Source organism: Martes martes, assembly GCF_963455335.1.
Source record: "Martes martes genome assembly, chromosome: X".
Classification (NCBI taxonomy): domain Eukaryota; kingdom Metazoa; phylum Chordata; class Mammalia; order Carnivora; family Mustelidae; genus Martes; species Martes martes.
The window spans coordinates 26015243-26032589 of NC_137897.1; the positions used below are offsets into that span (position 1 = coordinate 26015243).

Consider the following 17347-nt stretch of genomic DNA (forward strand, 5'->3'; position numbering starts at 1 on the left):
AAGTAAAAAGATTAGGTCAAGTTTAAAGTATAATTCAGCTATAGCTTTTGGGAAATGAGTAAAATAATCTTTCACTCCAGATTGATTTATTTGTGTAAATTAGGTCCTTATTAAATATTTGCAGACTTATACATTTATAAAAGAAAGCCATCAGTCTCATCAGTTCTGTTTCTTTTAGAAGAGGGTCAATCTATATTTAATTTGCTTCTACAAGCTTGAAGGTGAAAACTTATTTAGTAAAGCAGTTAATGACTGTTTTCTAGGTACAATTCTTAATCTAAGTACTTTAAGGGTGGTGTCTAACCTTAAATTTCTTACTACTTACATGAGAAAGGAACTTGGAATATTCACCATTGCACAATTTGATGAATTTATTATATTTCTGATTAAATTACACTAAATCATATATGAACATAATTTAATGCTGTTTGTTACTACCATAGTGTGCTATGATACTGAAGAAGCTAATTTTTAAATGAAATAACTTGTTCAATTACTTTAGCATACTAAAATAGAATAAAAATTTTATTACTTTTAGTTTCAAACCAGCATTTTGACATTTTCTTGAGATCCTTTTAAAATTCCTTAACGATGCCAATTCTATCTTTAAAAACCAACTTGGTATTCTAGTTGAAGGGGAACAGAATATACCACCCCAAAATATGTCTGTTTGGCATAAGGATTATTTTAAACTGATTATTTTTAAGAAAGAGCAGGCATAGAAAAGCCCTGAAAATGAAGTAAAAGTTACCCTTTTTGAAGAGATATTTACATATATAGGAGAAATCTCCATTTGTAAGGGTGTCTCCCGCTCTGTACCAGGAGGAGAAGGATGACTCTAAATCTCTAGTAACTCCTATCAATGGACTAGGCAAAGACTTCTGTCTGCGGAACAACCACACTCTTGACTAACCCCTGTTTTAAAGAATTTCTTTTTTTAAAGATTTTATTTATTTATTGGTTAGAGAGAGAGAGAGAGAGCGAGCACACCCAGGCAGACAGAGTGGCAGGCAGAAACAGAGGGAGAAGCAGGCTCCCCACCAAGCAGGGAGCCGGATGTGGGACTCGATCCCAGGACGCTGGAATCATGACCTGAGCCGAAGGCAGCCACTTAACCAACTGAGCCACCCAGGCGTCCCTAACCCCTGTTTTGCCTCAATGCCTACCATCATTGCCCCCGCGCCAACATCTTCTTTTGTCTTTAGCTGGAGATGGTACTCATGGTGGTGGCTCAGGCCATTTTGGGGAGTTACTTAATTTTCCTGTGTCTCTCCCACGTATATAGGACGTATACATGTTATTAAGCTTCTGTGTGTTTTTCTCCTATTAATCTTTTATTACAAGGGGTGCCTCAGTCAAGAACCTAGAAGGGCAGAAGGAAAATTTTTTGTCCCTCACATAGTCAACTATCTTTATCTGAACTAGACAGTTGTATATGCCAGTTATTTGAGAGGACAGAATTTTGAATTAGGAATCTGGCTCTTATATTCATGGTAAAAGCCCGTTATATAATTTCTAGGTCAAAAATATATTTAAAGTCAGTCTTTTTTGAATAGTGATGCAATATGTTGGTGTATAAATTTAGAATCAGGACAGAAAAATAATGAAATGATAGCATTTAGTCAAAGCATAAACAAAATATTGTTAGCAGGTTAAAATAAAGCAACTCCCAAGTGCCTATCCCAGATTTGGGTACTAAGTGATGTAAACCATCATGGTCAGTTGGTTGTTTTAAGTCTTAAAATATGTACAACTCATTACCCACCTAATGAAGTGTAAAGCCAGTGAATGTAATGTTTTTAATGGCCATAGCACATCTTGTTGGCTGCCCTGCATTGATATTTGTTCTCTTTCCCCTAGGGAAAACAGGTGACTTTTTCATATACTGTTTTCTTTATATAATACAAATTCACATTCTTATTTTGTCTTAAGTTATAACATGACTTCCTTTTTTGAGTTCTCTGAACCCTTTCAACAGACATCATGATAAAAGGAAAAAGAAATTTTCATTTAAAAAAAGAGAGAAAGAGAATCCTAATCCAAATTTCTACTTAAAGATTAGAGGGGGGTACTTGAGCTTTTAAAGATTAAGAACTCTCTATTTACATTTCATTTCCATTTTGCTCAAATCAGCAGAGCCTCCAAAAATGCAGTGAAGAATATTTCAAATGGCCTTGTACATTTTCTGCAAGGATGAGGTATGTGAACTGCAATCAGACCAAGGTGCTTTTTAAATCTGTTCTCCTTATAAGAGATTGTACTAAAAAGACTCCCAGTTTCCTAAAACTGAAATATCACTTAACGTTCCAAAATCTGGGTGTGTCTACTGTGGGTTTTATTTGTTCTTTGTTTGCTTTTTTAAGCAGAGCATTTTATTAATGTTCTCAGGCAAAAAAATTTTGTTTTTGGCATGGTCATGCAGACGATGATGATGGCAGCCTGTAGCCTTACTCTATTTGCCAGCTACCCTGTGAGTAGTCCATTTAATCAGTAAGTATTTACAGCATGCCTGTTATTTTCAGAATAATGTGAGAATTAAAGGATTTCAAATATAAAGGGGTAACAGTTTGAAACTTACAGTTCACTCAGGGAGATAAAACGTATACTAGGGAGAGAATGTCCTCAGAGAGACAAGATGATGCTTGGAATTCCTAACTTCTGGCATTTCATAACTTATGAACATGGCAATAGGAAGAAGAACTGCTCCCCACATCACTATCTGAATTATCAGTGAAATAGGGTAATAGAGTCTCCTACTAGGAAGTTGTTTTTTTTGGTTCCATTTTGTTTTTTGTTTTCTTTTAACCTACGTTGGCTTTTAAAATTTTTGAATTTTTAATTTATTTATCTATTTATTTTTAAAAAGATTTTATTTATTTGAGAGAGACTGAGAGAGAGAGAGAGAGAGAGAGAGAGAGCATGAGAGGGGAGAAGGTCAGAGGGAGAAGCAGACTCCCCACGGAGCTGGCATACAGATGCGGGACTGGATCTCTGGACTTCAAGATCACTACCCGAGCTGAAGGCAGTGGTTTAACCAACTGAGCCACCCAGGCATCCTGGCTTCTTTTTTAAAAAGTGACTTAGCTTAAGGCATAAAAATGAATCCCTGTGAGGAATTTAAGTATTACGATTCAAAAAACACCTAATATATTTTAACTGAACTGAAATAAACTATCACAAGTTAATAATATAAACCAATATATGTGTTTTATGTAATATATATATATAAGATTAACATATAAACATATACAGATGTGAGTATATAAGAATATATACATTTGTACATAAATGTGTATATGTATGTATATACATTTTCAACAACTGACTTTCAAATGTTGTCTCCTTTCAGCATAGGTTTGGGGAAAAAAGAGCCATGTAACACCCTTTTCTAGAATCAGAATACTTGGGTGAAATCCTGACTCTTCCATATGCTATCTGTACAACTTTAAGAAAGGTATTACAAACCATGATCCTTGGTTCCCTCATTTATTTAATGAGGACAATATTGACTTTAGGCAAGGTTGTGGCTATCAAATTGACTCATATTTTTTAGAGTTCTTTGTCTAATTTATGTAAAACATAACACAGATATAAAATATTACTATTTATGAGATATTGTAGAAGCTGAATAAAATCTGACTTTGCCAAGTATTGACAGTAAAAAAGTGTCACCTCCAAAGTGTCTGAAATGTTTCATATATTCTGGAATTCTCTGAGATGTGTTTTCCATTACCAAAACACCTAGCTACTGAGAGGGAAACCTGAGCCTTTTTTTTTTTTTATTTGTCAGAGAGAGAGAGGGAGAGAGAGAAAGCACGAGCACAGGCAGAGGCAGAGGGAGAAGCAGGCTCCCTGCCAAGCAAGGAGCCCGATGTGGGACTTGATCCCAGGACGCTGGGATCATGACCTGAGCCGAAGGCAGCTGCTTAACCAACTAAGCCACCCAGGCGTCCCGAAACCTGAGCCTTTTAAGTGCCCTGCCAGATGCTAAGAATTAATCTCATCCCATTGATTGATATGCACCTCTTATGGTACTATTGCCCCTATGTACACAAATGCTTTGTTTGGCATGGTACCCTACATTGAGAGGAACATAAAAGCATGTGCTAAAACTCCAAGCAATGTACAGGTATTAGTAATGATCAAGAGAAATTCCCTGTTTTATTGTCCAACAGGATGGAGCCTCCTTCTTTTAGAGGTTCCTACAATGGCTAAGACTAAACCAAAATCTTAATGAGAAGGAGGTAAAGTGCCATTGTTTCAAAAGGCCAACATATGCCTATACAATTCCTATGTTTTTCATATTATCTTATCTTTCTGCACAATTACACTTGATGTTCACATTTGCAGGTTGACTGGGTTTTATCAATTCATGGCACAGTTTTCTGTTTAATTATATAGCAAGGTGTTTTCCCCTCATTCTTATTGTGTGCATTTGGGACTCAATTTTCTATTTTCAAACATTTTGTTATTTAATATACATTTTTCTGACAACAAATGGAATCAGGGTGGTATATGACTCTATACCTTTCTTCCCTCCAGTGATTGCATTTTCCTAAAAGCCAGCTGTGGCCCAAGGCAGTGGTTCTATGGTTCTTGTATGAAAGAAAAATTGGATTCCAATGGTCAAGTTTATCATTTCTAGAACTACCTCATGGACTTTGTAGGGGACTCTCAATGGCTTCACTCTTCTGACCCAGGGATAGACTTACAGATGGTAATAAACCAGATTATCCAGTAGCTAGAAACATTAAAAATAGAATATTCTGCAGAAATATTTTTGTTTTACCTTAATGCTGAAGAAAATAGCATAAAGCCATTCATTTATTTGTTAGTTCAGAAAATTTTGAAGGAGAACCTATTTTTTCTAAATTCCTAGATAGGAATTTAAGAGAATCAATACTCAGTGAAGATACATTTCTTGAGCAAGTACTAAAAATTCTGTGTATAGACACAAGAACATTTCTCAATCTTCATGTATCCATTTTCTAGATGTGAAAAACTTTCAGCCTTACAACAGAGCACTGATCATGTCAACAAAATATCAACAACCTAGAAGACCTCATAGAACTCTTCATAACAAGGAGGGCCTATAATTATACACTGAATGTTTGAGTCCCCCATCCCTAAATTCATATGTTGAAACCCTAACCCCCAATGTGATGGTATTTGGATTATGGGGCCTTTAGGAAGTAAGTTCAGATGAGATCATGAGGTTGGGGTCTCATGATAGCATCAGTGTCTTTAATAGACATGTGAGAGCAGACTTTTCTCTCTCTCCAGTGTGTGAGGACACTGTTAGAATGTGGCACTCTACAAGCCAGGAAGAGGGCTCTCACCAGATCTGCTGGCACCTTGGTCTTAGACTTCCTGGATGCCAGAACTTGGAGAAATAAACATCTTTCAGTTAAGCCACCCCATCTACGGCATTTCATTATGGAAGCCCAAGATATTTAAGACATTGATATTTATGTAGTGATTTGCCATTCGAAAAGAGCTATTGCATATGTCATTCCCTTTAATCCTAGCAGCAATCTGGTATGGAAAGGCATCTGAGGCTTAATTTTACAGATAAACAAAGGGTGAGCAGGATGCAGGAACTTGCCAAGGGTCTCACTGTTATCAAAGGACAGAGTCAGGACTTACACGCCATCTTCTCATTTCAGATGCACTGCTTTTAGCAATACCTTGGCTTAAAATGAAATGGGGGAAAGACATGCTTACATGTTTGTCTTACTGACATCAACATAATAACCACCACTGTCATCATCATGGTCACTATCACCCCACAACTGATCAGCTACCTAGGCCTTTCTGTTGGGCCTCCAAAACTCAAAAGCTTCCTTTTCTTTTCAAAACCCGTACTTCTCATGTGGAACTGGGGTAAGAGAATAATCGACATATCCAGTAGCTATAGAAAAAAATCTCAGGAGGTTATTTTCCTTCCAATATGCACATGCATAACCAAGGGCACACACAACTGGTCTGCCATTTTTCAGAAGAGTATCACTGACATTTGCCGGGTTGTGTGGTGGAGACAGTCAAAGCAACGCAGAGTCAAGTTTCAGAAAACTTTCCTTTGAAGGCTCAGTTAAGTCCTATGGTAGTCATCTCTACAGGGATCCCAATCACCTTCACCTCCTGGGATTCATGACCTTTTGGAGCCCCTCATCCTCCCACCTCACTGTGTCAGAGCCAAACTGTGTGACAAATAATTTACAGAAGGGGTAACACTATAAATGCTAAGGCTAGGTCCAAAAAAGTTACCATGGCTTTTGCGTTGTATCCATGGTTTACTTTTGGGGGAAGCCAGCCACAAAGTCACAGGAACACTCAAGCAGTCCCATGGAGAAGCTTGTGTAGAGAGGAACCAACTGGATAGCGCCACTCACAAACCATATGAGTGAGCCATCTTGAAAGTGGATTCTCCAGCCCCTGTCAAAATTTCATATGACCGCAGCTCCAGTTGACCTCTGGCTGCAACCTCATCAGAAATTTCAAGATGGAACCACTCAAACAAGGTGCTCATGATTCCCTGACCAACAGAATCTGTGAGAGATAGGAAATAATTATTGCTGATTTCAGGCACTCAGTTTTGGGATGATTTGTTTTGCAGTAATATGTAACTGCAAACTCCTTTTCTTGGTTAAAGCAGAATGAGCCCAGCTCTCTCCTTTGCATATAGAAAGGTCAAAATCTATTAATCCTTTCTGTTTACTTCATAAATGCTTCCCTTAAGGCAGGTACAACAGAATAAAGACTAGTGGCAAGCAATTTGTTATGTTGCTTCAAATTATCAATGAGAAAATTCTGGTAAAGAAAAAACGTAGTGGATCTAAAATAATTCCTATACTTTTGCAACACCTGAGCAGAGCTGAGAGAGAGTCTTTTAAGAGTCATCTATGGCATATCTAACCCTTAGCTTAGCTTCATCTAAACTGCATGATATCACCAAGGAGGAATAATCCTCTCTATACCCAGAGGCACCAAAATACAATAGAATTTCAGGTCTTCAGTTGCAATGCCCCATCAGGCCATACAATAAAAATGCTAGCTTGTGAAAAACTGGCATTTCTCCTGTGTGCTCATCTCTTTCTGTTTTGTATTTGTCTGACCAGCGCACTTTGTCTGAGTGTGGGATTTTTTATATTATATGTATTCACCATTATCTTTATTCTATCACACAAAAAAGCCTACTTTCATTAATTGGTTTATGTATTTAATAGTTATGTTCATTATGTGTAGTTTTTAAAGTAGATGAGTAGAACATTTACTAATCTAAATCTTTCATCTTTAAAAGAAACATAATGAAAAAATAAGCAATTAGAAAATGCTATTTAGGTTCATAATTGTAGATACATCACTTTAAATAAGTGTAATTCCTATTACACACCCACAGGAAAGATTAATAATTGAATATAATTATGACCACTATTTGGATTTTAAATTCTGTTCAAATATATTTTGATACTAATCCTCTTTTAGAATTAAAGAATCAGATACATTAAAACAGAATTAATTCATGACAGATGTTTAGTATTACTTTAACAGAACATAAGTAGAAGTCTATAAAGAAAGAAAATCATATACACTTGATTCTTAAAGGTAAAATTTTAAGTTATAATTACTCTGATAGAGCTCTGAAATTGATGAAGATGTTAAAGATCATTTCTATAATTTAATATCTATTTCTAGGTACCCTATTAATTGGATACAAATGAAAATTAAAGAAATCATTAAATTTATATGTGAAGAAACACATGGCACTATGAACCACACTGTGATGTCTAATTTTATATGTCAAATTAACTAGACAAGGATATCCAGTTGTTTAAGCAGCAGTCTAGATGATGCTGTAGAGGTGTCTTTTTAGATGTGATTAACATTTAAATCAGTAGACTGTAAGTAAAACAGGTAAGTCTTGAGAATGTTGGTAAGCCTTACCCAAACAGTTGAAGAACTTAAAAGACTCAGGTCTCCAAAAGAGGAAGGACTTTTGGCTCCAGGCTACCTTTGGACCGAAGACTGCAGTATCAACTCTTTTATGGAGTATCTATCCTCCTGGCCTTCTCTAAAAATTTCAGACTCATGAGCCAATTCTTTAAAATCTCTGTCTCTCTCTCTCCATATATATATAATTAATATTATAATACAGTTAAATACATTAAATATATATGCATGTATACATATACATATATACAGGGTTCTCTGGGGAATGCTAACAACCTCATTCCTAGTGAATAACAATAGTGGAAGAAAAGATTAATATTATAATAATAAAATAATAATCATAGTAATACAGGTAGTAAAACTTTTATTTTTGTAGTGGGACTGAGCAAGAGATATTTTGCTTAACCCTTGGCATACCATCAAGGTTCACTGTACCCAAATATATATTTTGAGTTTCTTTTTTAAGAAGTTCTATTTGTAAAAATTGGTATTTTTGACTTCATTCTTTCTGGATGGTCTACCAAAAAACAAAGTGAAATTTTACTTATTCTTTCAATAAAATGAAATTCTTTTTTTTTCCAATTACCATATGGTTCTAATGAAGCCTTTCATAAACCTAAGATACATTGTGTAGTCTTAGTAATCTTATTTTTCCTATATTTGTAAACATTTTGATCTTTAATCACCAATCATACATTTTTCCTAAGTATGCTAAAAAGATTTGTAAATGAAAGAATGATGGAATTATATAGAAGGATGATACATAGTGAAAAAAAACTTCATCCTTTAGGTTTCTTATTACATTGTCCCAAATAGTGCATCTTTAAGAAGGTATAAAATAAGAACAAAGACAACACCTTTGGAGTCTGTTTTTAGCTTTCATTGAAGAGAGTTGAAAATGTAGAACTTTTCATTTTACTCCCATTATGTCAAAGACAAGAAAATTGATAGAGGAAGATGTTTATGATTATTAGACAGAATAGAAGATAAATGCAAAGAGACAGAAATCAGCATTCTAAACCCCAGTGATGACGGTGAAATTGATCATACAGGTGAAATCTTAGACTGTGAGTCTTCAGATGATAAGCAAACACAAAGATTGATGAACAAACAATATACTTCTAAGGACAGAAAGAAAATAGCACATTTTAATCTAGTTAGTTGTTCAACAGGAAGAACTTCATCACATTATGTTTTGTTGAAGAACCATCCTACTTTGCTAAAATGATGTGGGACACTACATCATTTGTTTGTACCTCCAAATTTATTTGATACTAAGTTTTTTGGGTTCAATTCTTATTAAAATTTCTAGTAAAGTTGTTTTTATAACTATCTGTCTGTCTTACTTGCGCAAAGTATTTGAAAAATAACTGAAATATACAAAACAAAAAGCATAATGGTTCACTAGACCTGGATGGCAAATGGTCATCTATTTGTCTTGGTATACTGAAGGGTGACTCAGAAATCTGATCTACATAAACACAACCATCTGTAACTCTCAGCTGAAGGGTTTTTTATTCAATGTATCACTAAGAACCAGGAAGAAACTTGTGTTATTGGACTGGTGGTACAGCAGAAGATACAGAAAACAAAATATAGAACAAAACTTACAAACTCATTCTTCAGTGTGTGTTTGTCTAAAGGCACCTTTATTTTAAGTTGCCACTGGGAGACCTAATGCTAACTCCTCTTCCTAGATTTCTTAAATGTAAGCCAAGTTCCAGACTGTTCCCTAGGTCTACTCTTCTTTTCATCTGGGTCCCTATCTCTTTGCAAACTTATCTACTCCAGGTAACTTCCAAAACTGCTTAGAAGTAACTTTGCTTCTGAAATCTCTACTCACGTTTTCTTAAGCACATTATTTTATCACCCATATTCAGCTCCTTGTCCTGAATCTGTCTCTGGTTATATTACCATATTCCAAAACACTGGGTCTCAAAATCTTAAAAGGCAATCTTTCTCTTAGATTCCACACATCCAATAAATGTCCAAATCCTGTTAATGCTAGCTCCACTGGACATCTTAATTCAGTTATTTCTTTCCACTCCACTGCCAGTGCTCTAGCTTGGGCTCTCTTGCTTCCTACCTTGTCTCTTTGCTTTTACTCCCATATCTTCCACAACATACACACAGACATGCTCCCACTTCTACAAATTCATCTGTCACACCACAGCTAACTTAAGACTAATTATGCCTTCTTCTCTTATCCTTTCCTGAAATATCCTTTCCTTCCCAGCCTCCTTCTGCTTTTCAAAATCCTATTCGTGACCAGTTCAAATTGAACCTCCTTCTAGAAGCATTCCAGAACGCCTTCATTCAGATCTAATCTTCCTTCTTCTTCTCTCTGAAGATTTCATAATACCGCTCTACTGAAGTACTTAGACTGCCTTGCCCAAATAGACTTGCCTATATACCCATATTTGATTGTAAGCTCTTTTAAGACAAAGGCTGAATCTTATTTTTCCCTCTATCCTAACCATCACATCTGATATTAACAGCACAGAGTAAGCATTCAAATATTTACTGAACTGAACTGAACTGAACTCTTCAGTTGCCAGTGGCATCCTGGTGGATGTAAATTCTGAGAGCTGCTTGTGGTTGTAACAGGTTGACAGCAGGTGCTAGGTGTCAAAAGAAGGAAATTTATATCATTGACTCCACTTCTTCTAAAATAAGCAGCTCTCTAATAGACAATACCTGAGAGGAAGATATTGGCTGGCATTTCATTAGCAATAGAGATTTCATAAAAACGTAGAGAACAACAAAGTCTTTCTACTTCACTGTGAAGGATACATTTGGTTGCAGCAATGAATGATAGGTTGACAAAGCTGCTGTAAAACTGTCAGTTACTTCAAAAATCCTGTGAGAGTATTTTTATTCTCATGCAGCAGAACATTCTCCCTTCTACAGTCCTGTGTACCAGCTCTTTAAGCAATACGATATGAACTCATTCCTCAAAATTTATACAATGTCACCAGATTTCTCAAAGAATTCCAGACTGGTTTGAAAAAGGTTTAGATGAAAAAATAATTTTAAAGGAAATAAATCTCTCTTAAGACTTGGCATTCTGTTGCAGAAGCTCCTCCCCTGGTTTAGCTTCTAAGTGGCTGTATAGTACACTCCCCCTTCATATTCTCCCATCTCCAGCTCCTCTGTACAAAATTCATCTCACCATGATTGCATGGACCATCTAATGAGCATCCACCACATGTGAGGTCTTCGCTTTAGAAATCTCACATAATTTTATCTTCATAATCACCATACCAGTTTATGTATTATCATTACCCCCACTTCACAGATGAGGAAACTGTGGCTTAGAGAAGTGAATCCACTTGGCCAAAGTCGCCAGCTAGTAGATTACGGAGGTTCACCATCCTATACACTTCCAACATGTGGGAGAGACAATCCTATGGTTACATGCCCAAATGCATAGAAGACAATAATATAAATGGGAGCAGTAAAAATTATATCCAGATTATAGTAGTGACTAGTATTTTCAGTTGTCAAATACTCACAGTCCATTCGTTCGTTCATTTTCTTTCTCTCTTTCTTTTCTTTTCTTTCCTTTCTCTTTTCTTTTCTTTTTTCTTCCTTCCCTTCCCTTTCCTGCCTTCCTCCCTCCCTCCCTCCCTCCATCGCTCCCTCCCTCTCTCCCTCTTTCTTTCTGTATTTTTTAACCAATGCTTTTCCTTTGATGTGCCTTGGGCTTTAAAATCATATATACATAAGTTTAAATCCTAGTCCCTCATTTGTCATCTTACTACAATCCTAGGCACATTACTTAAGCTTGCTGAGCTTCTATGTTTCAATCTCTAAAATGAGAAAAATAATATCTACCCTCCTAAGGTCATAGTAAATATTGAAAATAAAATAACTTACATGAATTGTCTTGCTTTTTTATAGTATCACTCATGTATTTGTTTATTTTTTTTTATATATGTTGTTCCATGTGTTCTAAAGCAACCTTCTCCGTTTTTTTTTAACTTCTCTCTTTTCATCTTTGTAGTATGAGAACCAGGCAGCTACCAAAGAGCTTATTAAGTGCTTTTCTACTAAGCATTCAAACGATCCAATTAGATCATAATTAAAATGACAAGAGCTAACATTTACTTAGCTCTTACTGTGGCTTGGATCTAAGTGCGCCACCTGTATTATCTCATCTAATTCTCCCAACCTTGAGGTAGATACAAGTAATCTTATTTTACAGAGGTGGTGACCAAGATCAGAGAGTTTACGGAGATTAGCTGTTTGTTCAGGGTCACAAAGTTACTAAGAAGGCAGCCCAGGGAGCTTGCCCTCAAAACCTGTATGTGCTGTTGTTATAGATTTTTAAAATGGTAATGGTGGGGGTTATGCAGCAGGAGAAGCTATAGAAGCAGGGCTCTAAAATACAAATGTCAAATGAGCCATGTTCACCAGTATTATTTGTGGAATAAATGAACCAATAAGAGAGATGAACTCCTTTTTTCCATATCTTCCTCACTGCTATATGTGGTCTTATGGTATTATGATCTGCCATACCAATGGGCATGAAAACGAGTTTTGCATAGTTCAGAAACCTCCCACTTAGCAATCTGAGATCCTTTCAATCTTACTTAGTTTTGCTCCCCTGACCTAGCTAGCCCTTATGTAGGAGAAAATGACCAGGAATGGCTGACATGTTCAGCAACCAAAGGATGGAAGGAAAATGAGCAGTTTGAACATCAGAAATGGCAAGGAGAATTTCTTATTTGAATGCACTTAGAATGACATTTTTCTCTCACCTAGATTATTGCAACATGATTTCCATCAATACAATCACCTGAAAACAACAGATACTGTGGAAATCGTTTTATACAGTGAAACATGTTGGTATTTTGCAGACCCAATTACTTGAGATTTTAGCATGGATATTACTAGTAGAGAGGAATTGCTTTGTACTGGACTTTTCTCTTGATAGAATGCAATAAGTATATATAGACTTCCCCAACTGTTCAGAGTTATGAACTGGGACTTACCAAAGCAGGAAAAATGTTTCAATATAGCATTATACTCTTACTGAATATTTTTCTTTATTTAGCTGATTCCTTCTTAAGTATTTCTAGAAGTTTCAGGGCAATAAAAAAGGACTATTGAAATCTTCAAATAAGAAAATACAATTTTATGAGCAAGTATTTTATTTCTGCTCATTCCCTGAAAGCCAAATCTATACTAAGGAAAATGCTATTTTGAACACGATTGAAACTTTATGAGTATTCAATCTCCATCCCGTTTCACAGATTTAAAATGGAGAGATAAACTGAAGCACAGCAGGGCTGCAAATGACATTGTTTAGAAAAACATATCTTGTCAGAATTATCCTGGCAGTAGCATTAGAGGCTCTGGGCATATTTGGCACAAAGATTCTGGATTAGGCTCTTAATAAGCAATATAACACGTCTCAACAGACACTTGGCTTTTAAGAAATGCTTTTTTTTGACCACATGGATTGGAATCTTTCCACTATACTACAAATATTCTTAAAGGTATTCATTCCTAAAAGACAAAAGCTTAGAGAAACAGAACTGTTCAAATTATTAAATATTAGCAGAGAGATAAAAATTTGTCCCCCGTCACTCAATTTAAATCTACATCATGAAAAAAAGTCAATACAGTATCAAAAAGAAAAAAAGATTGCAAGGAATAATGGAAAATGTTTAGACAATGTTGAATGGATAATATAAAATAAATTAGAGTTATTTTACCCTTAGGGAAAAAATAGAAGTTATTTTTCATTAGTAAAATGACAAATGACTTCCTATATATATAGTGTGTTCAGATTTGCATGAACATTTTTGCCAAATTTCCATATTTCTCAGGCAAGAAACAGATCACTTAACTGTGTAATGGGAATTCAGTCTTATACTGAGTAAATCACTCACTAAGACTCATTCTTTTGGACCACTGTGTTGCAACCTTATGAAGAAGCCTCATGGTTCCAGCATGAGGGAGGGACATTTTACTACATCAACTGAAAAGCTCTCTGTGTTGATCATTACAAGGAGATTTTGCTCTTGCCTTGCTGGTTATACAAATGATATTTTATAACTTACACAGAACTCTACAACTTAAGTGTATTCTTTCTGTCCAAATTAGTTATGGAAGAGAATGACCAGTTTCTTACCAAACTAGCTTCTCTCTTTCCCTGGCTCAACACTGGTCAATATTTTGCAGTTTCCCTTGCTATTAGATGTGGTCATGTGACAAGTTCTAGCCAACAGACTACGAACCACTTCCAGGCCTGTCTCATGATAAGTTCTAAAGAACAATGTTTATTCCTCATTTGCCCATTAGATGCATAGGACTCAGATGATCCAGACATAAAAGATGGAAGGGGCTTAGGTCCCTGAATGACTTCATAGACAGCTGCTTGTTTTGGACTGCACCAGAAAAGAAGTAAACTTATACTATGGTAAGCCACCAAGACTTGGGATCTGACATATAGTGGCTAGCACTACCCAACTGATATGTTAGCACATATTCAAATACATTGTTTGAGCAACAATAAAGAGTTAAAATTTCAAAATCAAGAAAAGTCTATTTTAATTAACAATCAGGAAAACTGAAAGAGGAATGTCTTTAAGAAGTGATTTATTTTTTTTTAATTTATTTTTTTTTAATTTTTTATTTATTTTCAGCGTAACAGTATTCATTGTTTTTTCACCACACCCAGTGCTCCATGCAATCTGTGCCCTCCCTAATACCCACCACCTGGTTCCCCCACCCTCCCACCCCGCCCCTTCAAAACCCTCAGGTTGTTTTTCAGAGTCCATAGTCTCTCATGGTTCACCTCCCCTTCCAATTTCCCTCAACTCCCTTCTCCTCTCCATCTACCCTTGTCCTCTATATTATTTGTTATGCTCCACCAATAAGTGAAACCATATGATACTTGACTTTCTCTGTTTGACTTATTTCACTCAGCATAATCTCTTCCAGTCCTGTCCATGTTGCTACAAAAGTTGGGTATTCGTCCTTTCTGATGGAGGCATAATACTCCATAGTGTATATGGACCACATCTTCCTTATCCCAAACATACATAATTTGCAGACCAAAAAACTATTTAATCCTAGTCCTAGTGATTAAGGTCATTAAGAAAAACAATAAAACAGGATGGGACATGGTAAACATTCTAGAAGGAACACACACTTTCAATACAGAAAGAAATATTTGTAAATTGCAAGTTCTGGTCTTTGCTTGTTTTGTAAATTTGAGCATTTTTTTTTTTAAAGATTTTATTTATTTATTTGACAGACAGAGATCACAAGTAGGCAGAGAGGCAGGCAGACAGAGAGGAAGGGAAGCAGGCTCCCTACTGAGCAGAGAGCCTGATGCGGGGCTCGATCCCAGGACCCTGGGATCATGACCTGAGCCGAAGGCAGAGGCTTAACCCACTGAGCCACCCAGGTGCCCCAAATTTGAGCAATTTGATTAACCATTCTCAGAATCTGTTTCCTCATCTATAAAATGAGGGATTATGAAATTTAGCTGATATTATAAAGATTTTGTACACATGCCCACACCCAAAACACAACACCTATTATCTGCTACCGAAGAGGAACTCAATGAATTACAGCTATTATCACTATTTACCTAACACATACAAATATGACCAATAATATTTTTCATATATTAACTCTTTATACTGGTTACTTATTCTGCTCCCTTCAACGTACTAGCTGCAAAACATTCTGCTTCCACTTCCTGAGGCTGGTGCTAATGCAAGAGAATGTAAATTACGAAAACATAGATTCTTGGTTTTTGAGGTTCAAAAGCCTAGGCCTAAAAAAAGACAAAAGATTTGGAAGGGAAAAAAAAAAGATGATGAAATGATCTTTCATCCCTACTCCCTATTAGAAAAAAATTCCCTACTCCCACAGGGGACATAAAAAAAGGCATGACAGGGGGCATTAAAAAAATTAGTCTTGATGTGTGTCCCTGAAGGGGAGGTAGGGAGAGGGAAGGGAGGAACCCTGGGGAGATGCATGAGAGTCAGAGAGCAGAGGTGAGCCGGGCCTCATTCCTGAGGAGAACCTCTGAGGGAAAGAGGAGAGTAGCTTCCCCTTCTGCTTCCTCTATTCCTTTCCCCGACACTATGCACAGGTCCTCTGAATCACTCTGTGTAAAGAAGAAAAGAGTAGATGCAATGTCTAGGCAGAGGGGCCTTAAAGAGACTCCCAAGATTCCCACCCAGTCTAGTATGGCAAGAGGAATGGGACACTGATTTCTGCTGTTACATAATGAGGGCCTCACAGTAGCAGAGGGAAGTCCAGATATGAAAGTGTCACTGCAGAAGGGAATGAAAGATGGCCCAGGAAGCAACTGCCTGCTTGGACCCACAACCAAGAATATGAGGGAGAGACTGACATCTCCATGGATGCTAGCCCAGAAAGAAGACAAGGGAGGAGCAAATGTTCTGCCACACCATGCTCACCATGCCTGCCGCTCCATGCTTTGCATCTACAAAGCCTAGATTGATGAAAAATTTCTTTCTTCTCCTTCATGGAATTACATTCAGTTATGGAAAGATAACACTATGGACTGAAAAATTTTAGTATAAGAGTTATAATTTACAATGATTTATGTAATTAAAATTTTTTTTTTAAGATTTTATTTATTTATTTGACAGAGAGAGATCACAAGTAGGCAGAGAGGCAGGCAGAGAGAGAGGGGAAAGCAGGCTCCCTAGTGAGCAGAGTGTCCAATGCGGGGCTCGATCCCAGGACCCCGAGACCATGACCTGAGCCAAAGGCAGAGGCTTAACCCACTGAGCCACCCATAATTTTTTCACAATTTTTATGAACTCAGTGGAAGTAAATCAACTTAAGTCATTATTGAAACTTTTCAAATATCTCTCCTTAAGTTTCACATGCTTGTTAAAAGACTTACTTCGATCAGTAATGATTGTTCTAGCCTCTTGATTGCTGGTCTTGTTTTTCAAATTCTGGGCAGCGGTAATGAGTTCTTCCAATTGAGGGCGCCTCTGTTCCAAATCCTGCAGCGTTGCCTGAAGGGAAAAAAAACAACTTAGTACTGAGGTTCTCTAGCATTGTGCATTCATTTTATGTGATACAAAGTAAAGCGCCATTCGAAAACCAAAGCACTTTTGGAAATAAAAAAAGATGTTATGGATATAAATCTCTAATGTGTAAGGCTTTATAGAGAACAATTCAACAAGAAATGTGCTTCAATCTTAGATACCAAAAATATTTCAAATGAAAATCTTGATTATAGATTTACTTCACTTTTTAAGAGCTTAGATGGAGGCGTTTTAGAGTACCTGGGTTTACTTAAACCAGTGTACGAGCGCCACAAGTGAGAAATGCAATTTTGAATTATGACAATGTATTTTAAAAAGATAGCTATTTATACTTGTAATCT

At 36.4% G+C, this 17347-nt stretch overlaps 1 protein-coding gene across 2 annotated transcripts in view; it reads right to left on the reverse strand.

Annotated features, from left to right (window-relative positions):
• The window catches only part of DMD (dystrophin), a 2068501-nt gene that overhangs the window by 573411 nt on the left and 1477743 nt on the right, over positions 1-17347 (reverse strand). For both annotated transcript variants that reach the window (XM_080795194.1, XM_080795193.1), the window contains exon 52: positions 16856-16973. In XM_080795194.1, coding sequence (XP_080651320.1) covers positions 16856-16973 — 118 coding nt within the window. The remainder of the gene's footprint in view (positions 1-16855; positions 16974-17347) is intronic.